The sequence below is a fragment of the Chaetura pelagica genome, unplaced genomic scaffold (assembly GCF_000747805.2).
Source record: "Chaetura pelagica isolate M959 unplaced genomic scaffold, ChaPel_1.0 scaffold117, whole genome shotgun sequence".
NCBI lineage: Eukaryota > Metazoa > Chordata > Aves > Apodiformes > Apodidae > Chaetura > Chaetura pelagica.
This window is the reverse complement of record NW_009954185.1, coordinates 30,939-38,116: the sequence shown is the minus strand read 5'-3', so window position 1 is coordinate 38,116 and position 7,178 is coordinate 30,939. Positions and strand designations below refer to the sequence as shown.

General features: G+C 47.8%; 1 protein-coding gene across 1 annotated transcript in view; it reads left to right on the top strand.

Annotated features, from left to right (window-relative positions):
- Positions 1-6,677, top strand: part of CECR1 (cat eye syndrome chromosome region, candidate 1) — an 18,681-nt gene extending 12,004 nt beyond the window's left edge. The window contains exons 4-9 of the mRNA XM_010002920.1: positions 1,646-1,773; positions 2,879-2,969; positions 3,274-3,382; positions 4,357-4,514; positions 5,326-5,528; positions 6,466-6,677. Coding sequence (XP_010001222.1) covers positions 1,646-1,773; positions 2,879-2,969; positions 3,274-3,382; positions 4,357-4,514; positions 5,326-5,528; positions 6,466-6,574 — 798 coding nt within the window. The 3' untranslated portion in view covers positions 6,575-6,677. The remainder of the gene's footprint in view (positions 1-1,645; positions 1,774-2,878; positions 2,970-3,273; positions 3,383-4,356; positions 4,515-5,325; positions 5,529-6,465) is intronic.
- The last annotated feature ends 501 nt before the right edge of the window (positions 6,678-7,178 follow it).

Genomic DNA, 7,178 nt, shown 5'->3' with positions numbered 1-7,178 from the left:
ACTCAGGCTGGTGCCATAGCAAAATATGGCTCCGTGTCAGGGCTGCAGGCTGGCACTCATCATGCCTGAGATGAAAAGGGTGTATTGGAGACAAAAAAAAAACAACAGAGGAGGAGAAGACCACAAAGCTTATACATATCTTTACTTTGCTGGGGGTTGGTCATGAGCCAGCTGCTCTGAACTCAGTCACAATCTGTCTTTGGGGTACCTGGAAAGAGAAAATAACAGCAACGTCAAAATTCCTGTGCTGTGAGACAGCAAGAACGCTGGCAGCCCCCCAGGTCACACAGGTTTCCGGGCCAAGAGTATCTGCGATGATATGAGTGTGTGGGCCTGACTGGAAAATACCCTGCATTTACCAGCAGCCCTTAGACATGGTTGTAATGTCTTTTGAAGAGTGGCTTGGCAGGGAAGATTTGCTTCCCATCCAGCCCCTAACTCTGGCTCTGGGCATGGGAGCCTCCAGAGCCCCTGGGCTTGCTTGCACCCAGCAGTTCAGCTTGCTGTGAGGTACAGGCAGGCAGGCTGCCTGTAAGCCCAGGTAGTGCTGTGGGGAGCTGTGAGGGGCTGGAGGTCAAATGCTTGGTTTGACTGGAGATGCTCTACAAAGCTGGGACAACAGCACTGACACTCTGCGAGAGCTCACCGTGCCGCAAAGCCCGCCAGAATCAGCCCCTGAAGTAAAGTAAATGAAAGTCAGGATTTAGTGCAAAACAGCAAACATTACAGAAAAGCCCCCCAAAGCCAGCTGTGTTTTCAAGTTCAGCTCTGTGAAGTCTCACATTCCCATGGGTTGCTGCAGGGGAAAACTCCCTCTGCGCGTGTGCTTGCAAGAGGGATGAGGAGCGTTGCTGCCAAGGGCAGCACTGGAGGGGAAGGAAGAAGGTGGAATGGACCAGTTGAAGGGTAAAGAGAAGGGTGAAAAAGAAAAGTGAGAAGGACAAGAACAGAGGGAGTGATTTCAGCCACTGCTTGTGAGCAACTCCAGGCAAGGCCTTTGTAGGTTAGTATTGACTGGGGCATGATGGCTCTACACCCCTGCTGTATATCCCTGGTAGTGAGGAACTCATGAAGTGAGTTGATGAGACAGAGCATGCCAAAAGGATTATTTTTTCCAGTTAGCAGCCAGAGTACTGGAAAGCCTGGTGAGACTAAAAGACTGACTCAAGGTCACAGAGCAAATCTCTGGCAGAGGGGAGCAGAAGTCCAGCCCAGCTGGGAGTTTATGGAGCTCAGCTCTCATGTGCCTTGGGGCTGCCTTGGCTGACAGACTGCCACTGCAAGGCACAGAGCGTGTGTGAGCTGCCAGACGGCTGGACAAAACAGTCCGGCACATGATACAGACACGAGTAAGAGGTCATGGTCTCCTCTGGGTACTCAAGGGCACTTGCTTGCCATGTCTGAACATGGAGGAAGTTGTCTCTTGTATCACAAAGGAAGAAGGAAAACCACTCCTTGACTGTTGCCGGGCTGGTAAAGGCTTCAGAGCAGAAAATGTTCTGCACAGATTTAACTGTGTTTTTCTGCCCTGTTGCCAGGACTGCAGCACATTGCTTCTCCCAAGGCTTTCTTCAGTTCATTTCTCCCACCCTCCAATAAAACACCCCTTTCAACTTGTGTTTACTATGTCCTTTTCCTCTTGCAGGTGTATGAACTGGATGGCACCCAGCACAATAAATCATGGTCTGTGGCAACATATCGAGAAGTGACCAGGCAGTTTGTAAAAGAGCATCCTGACTTTCTTGGAGCCAAGATTATATTTACAGCTCACAGGTAGAGGCTGATTGGGGCTAAAACCTCCTGTGTGTGTCTGGCAGAAGTGGGGAGAGAAGGGTCCAGGCAGTGCCAAGAGAAGCGATGCTGAGGGCTGGGCTGAAGTGCTACACTTGGTCAGCAATGCCTGCGTGTTCCATCAGACCCAAAGTGCTGACTCCCAAAGCATCCCCTGGCACATGTAAAAGGCTGGGGATGAGAAATCATCTATATAAGTCTGTGTATGTGCAATGTGACCAGGGTTAGCTCATGGCGTGCAGCGGGGAGGCAGGTGTCTGAGCCCTGGGTGTGGGAATGAGCGAGGGGAGGGCTGCCTGCCTGCGTGTGTGTCCAAGCTGTGCGTTCTCTCTTCCTGAGCCTGGACATACTCCTCCTCTCTGCAGAAGCTGGAGCAGTGAGAGCAGTGCCCGAGTATGGGCACTCAGTATTGCAAAGGTCCTTGTGTGTCCCTGCAAACGCTGCTCTCCCGGAAGCCTCTGTACGGTATGTTCGTGCTGCTGCTCGCAGGAGGGCACGAGGCTGGTCTCCAAGTCAGCCAGATGCCATGAAGCCATGTGAGGTGATCCTGAGCAAATATAACAGAACTTTCAGCAGCATTTACTCACTCTGGCTCTGCATTATGTTGTTTCCAGTTCAGGGCTGGCTTGCCTCTAGCCAGCTTGGTTTGGACAGTCCGTCTGTAAAATGCACAGTGGTGTTTAAATCCAACAGGGCTGGAAGAAATCTAAATGTAAAGCTCTCTTGAAATGCAACTGTGTCCCATCTCCCAGCAAAACAGTCAAATGAGAAAAAATTAAACATTTTATCTCCATGCTGTTGTGTTCCCTGCTTGGTAGATGGGAAAAGCCAGTGAGTCTTAGACAAGCATGCCTCCACTCAAGTGACAGCAGGGTCTAGCCAGGCATTTCCTGGTCATTCAGGGGTTTCCTTTCATAATATCAATTTTCTACTGCTGTTACTCTGGAGACCTGAAGCTGGTTGTCAGATTCAGAAGCAACTTGCATTTTAGAAATACCCCTTGGGGCGCCATTTCACAACTCAAATCCAAAGAAGGCAGGCCTGTGGGAGTGAGCCTCTGCACTGCTTTCTCTCTCTTGCTCTTTAGGATGCTGAATGTTTCCCAGATTAAAGAAGCCATCGTCACTGCCATGGCACTCAGAGCCCACTTCCCAGACACCGTGGCAGGCTTCGACTTGGTAACCATATTTCTTCTGTGGCTTTGAGTTAACCCCTAGAGGTGCTATATAATTACATATATAATATGGCATAGATTTTATACTGAGCCAGATCCTCTGCTGCTGTATTGAAATCAGTGTAAATGAATCACAAATCCTTCAGCTAAGGATTTTGCTGAGAGTAATTGACAAAATCCCCAGAAAGGATCAGCTCCCTACCCTAGAGCATTGTAATTTCAGTACAGCTGGCACCTCGATTGTATACAGCTGTAAGTCCCACCATCTTCCAGAGCACATTCAAAAATACATTTCCTCTTTCCCCCAGGTTGGTAACGAGGATGAAGGTCATTCTTTGTGGGACCTGAAGGATGCCTTGACCATCCCATATTCCCTTGGGGTCAACTTGCCATACTTTTTCCATGCCGGGGAGACTGGTAAGCTTGAGGACTCAAGGCCTGTTGTTGCTTGCAGAGGCAAGAGGTGAAGTCTTGCAAATCCCAGAAGGAGCAAGCCTGGCTGTATCAAGATAATTGGGGGCGGTGTGTACCCTCATGTGTGTAATCAATTTTCCTTGTGCTTCTCCTGGTATCAGCTTATTGCTGTTGCATTCCTACATGGCACCTCCTCAACCTGTTCCTGTCTCTTGACTGTAGGCATTATGTTGCTCAGTGTCTTTGCCCTGCGTGCAACATGGGGTCATGCTGCAAGAGTTATTGCTGGTGTAACACAGCCATTTGCACCTTGGAGCAGTGCCTACCTCCCATCCACAGTAGCAGCAGAATTCCTCAATCATTATTTTACATTTTAAGGTGCAGGAATGTCTGAACCAGCCTGAAGTCTTAACTGAATACACTCATCAAAGTAACAGATGGCTGCCCTTCATTACCACAGCAATGTATTATTATTTGCCATGTATTATTCAGTCCACATGGATGGGATTTACCCTAACCATGCATGACAGTTGTGTCTAACTAATGCATCGTCCTTATCACGTTAACATCTACAAAGATGTCTATGGATGAACTTGTTACCCTAGGCTCCCTTTATAGCTATGGACAGTAACAGGCACTTCTACAGCATGACACATCTCATACTAATGCATAAACCATTCCGCAGAAATGATTACTTGTCTTCCTTAACTACAAACAGAAACCAGCATGATTAGCTTAGCTGTAAGAGCAATACTGTGGACATCTAAAGCCAGTTGGAGATGAGTGGGTATCTCTGTGCTGGGCAATATCCAAGGCAGATCTGGATCCCTGTTTCACTGAAAATGCAAAGAGGTAACTTAGGGCATGAGTAACCCTCTCACCTTGCAACTGAGACACTTATTAACAAAACCATCTAGCAGTTTGAGAAGATGTGTTTCCTCACAGCACTGCAGTGATTCTTACCTGTCTCTGCTCAGACTGGCAGGGCACCTCTGTAGACAATAATGTGCTGGATGCTTTGCTACTGAATACCAGCCGGATTGGCCATGGACTTGCTCTCGTTAAACACCCAGTAGCCAAAAAATTGTCTCTGAAGAGGGATACTCCTGTGGAAGTCTGTCCCATCTCCAACCAGGTATGTTGGTAAAAGCTTAGGTCTTGGGGCTGGAACACTGGAATGGGATTAACCATAGCAGCTAGGAGCAGCAGGGAGCTGGAGTCAGTGAGATGTTTTGTCGCATGCAGGCTGGCTTGATTTTCTTTGCACCACATTGCCCTACAGTATAAGGCTTGTAATTTAAATTCCTATGCAGAGGAACCTGGGAAGGCAGTCGTCCCTAGTGGACATGAGGCCTGAAGCCGTGGAGGTGCCTAAAGAGATGTAATGGAAAATAACGTTCAAAGCCAGGAGGGGCAGAGGCTGAGAAGCTGAGGCTGCAACTTGGACTCCTTTGCTTTTGTAGAATCCATAGCCAGGAGGGACTCTTTTGCAATGTTAGCATGGTGCCCATCATCCCCTGGGCCCAACAGAAAGGAGGCTCTGGGGTAGAGACATACTGGTGTGAGCCTTGAGGGAGAGAACTCTGATACCAGCTCCAGATGCTCTTTGCTCAGTGTCATGGCAAATGCATAACCAAAAGACTGTTCCCAAAATTCTCACAATCAAATTGTTACAAATAACCAGAAGTTATTCACCTCACTAGCCTTGACTTAGATGATTAATTTAAGAAACCAATCTCCTTGGATAGTCAATGGAGACAAATAGGCTGCTCCTGCAGCAGTTCAGAGCAGAACACCTAACATGCTCTGAGCAGCCCTGTGGAGACTCTTCCTCCCCGATGCCTGCCTGCTGACACAAGCAGGTATGCAGTGTGACAGGTGCCACAATGCAAACGCAGCTACAGCAATAACCTGATGTGGCTTTGTCTTCCACTTTTCCCACTAAGGTTCTGCTACTGGTAGCTGACTTGAGAAGCCACCCCGCAGCTGCCCTCATGGCTGAAGGGTACCCTATTGTGATCAGTCCTGATGATCCCCCTATCTTTGGGGCAAAGGGAGTCTCCTATGACTTCTATCAGGTATTCATGGCCATCGCAGGGATGAATGCTGACCTGAGGACCTTAAAACAACTTGCACTCAACTCCATAAAGTAAGTTCCTCACCTATTTTGCCTAGTCATAGTAATGCTAATGGGCTACCAGCGTGCTCCCTGGCAACCCACTGAATTTGGGGTTTGGCCCCAGAATCTTCTCCAATACATGAGCTGGGCTTCCATCACTCCAAATTCTCCTTTGTGGGTCTCCTCCAAGGGCAGTACACAAGAACCCCAAAGGCTCCTCTGCCCGTGCCTGTGAGTGCCTATCTCTAACTCATTGTCTCAGTGTATTCCTCCCTTCTCTGTCCTTTGCAAAGTTGCCTCCAGTGCCTGATTCTGGGTATAAGACAAATGTTATAATTTTCTATCACTTGTCTACTTCTGCTCAAATTTTACTTGCTCTGGTGTTTGCAATGGCCCACCGGGGAAACACAGGAAAGAATCTACTAGCATGTAGTTTGGTTGTGTTTAACCACTTTTTCTGTTTATCTGGACAGCTATATACATCCCAAAATAGTTTAGATATGATGCCTAGGGCCCTTCTGCACATTCCTAGATTCTTGTCTGTTTGCCAAATCCCATGCCAGTCCTCATGCCAACTCCAAGTCCCTGCTTGGCCAGGCAGACAACAAACACTCTTATTTCCTACCAAACTGGACCAAGCCCAGGGGATATCTGAAAGCAACAGCAGCGCCGTCTCTTCTGTCCTTATCACCAGCTGCTGCCCAGACAATCCCCAGCTTTTGCAGATTGAGCTGTTTGTCCTCATGGTGCAAGACTCAGTAGCTATTGATATGGCCATGATGCTTCTTGTCCCAGTGTGAGCCCAACCAGCAGAAGCTCAAGGCTTTTTACATCGTGTTACTCTGTGTGGTGTAGGCACATCCTGCAAAGATAGATCTGTTGCAGCTTTCTGCCTTTTCATTTTGGTCACCGATTTTGAAATAGCTGCTTGTCTCCTGTCTGATGCTGACTTTTCTCCTCCTCACAGATACAGTGCCATGCTACCGGATGAGAAAGCCAAAGCCAGAGAGGTCTGGCAGAAAAAATGGGACCAATTTGTGGCTGACCTCTCTGATAGCTTTTCAAGGGAGCTTTAGAGGGGAAGAGACTCATCTCAGAAGGCATTTGGCAAGCCAGAGCAAGCTGGGCTTATTGCTAAGAGACTACTTCTTCTGTGTGACCTGAGCAATTAAGTAATCCTCAGTCTCACCTGGCAATGGGCAGTTCTAGTAAACTAGGCTTAATGCTAAGAATGAGCTGCACTATCCTGGAAAGTCATGGACTGGAGGTAAAACAGAGCAGCGAGCCTTTATAGCAGCAACAAAAGAACACCTAGCTCAAAAACAGTCAAAAAAATTAAAAATTGCCAACGATCAAATCCTGACATCCTTATTCAGGAAAAGCATACCTTCTAATTAGAATTAGCAAGAGACTGCCAACATGAGGATCTCTGAATTTTGCCTTATCATTACAAAATGCAGACCTTGTCCGGAAACAGCTAAGACAAACATCCAACCATTTGGGCCACTGACCTTCAGGAGAGCAAGGACTGAAAATGATTCTTGTTATGTTTAACCCTGGGCCTGCTGCCAAAATAGCACTGCTAGGTCGAAGAACCAGTCATAGGTCTGATGTCTGCTATTTCAGGACCTACCATGGCTGGAAACAAGCTGATGGAACTTGCTCTCAGAACATTTAAGC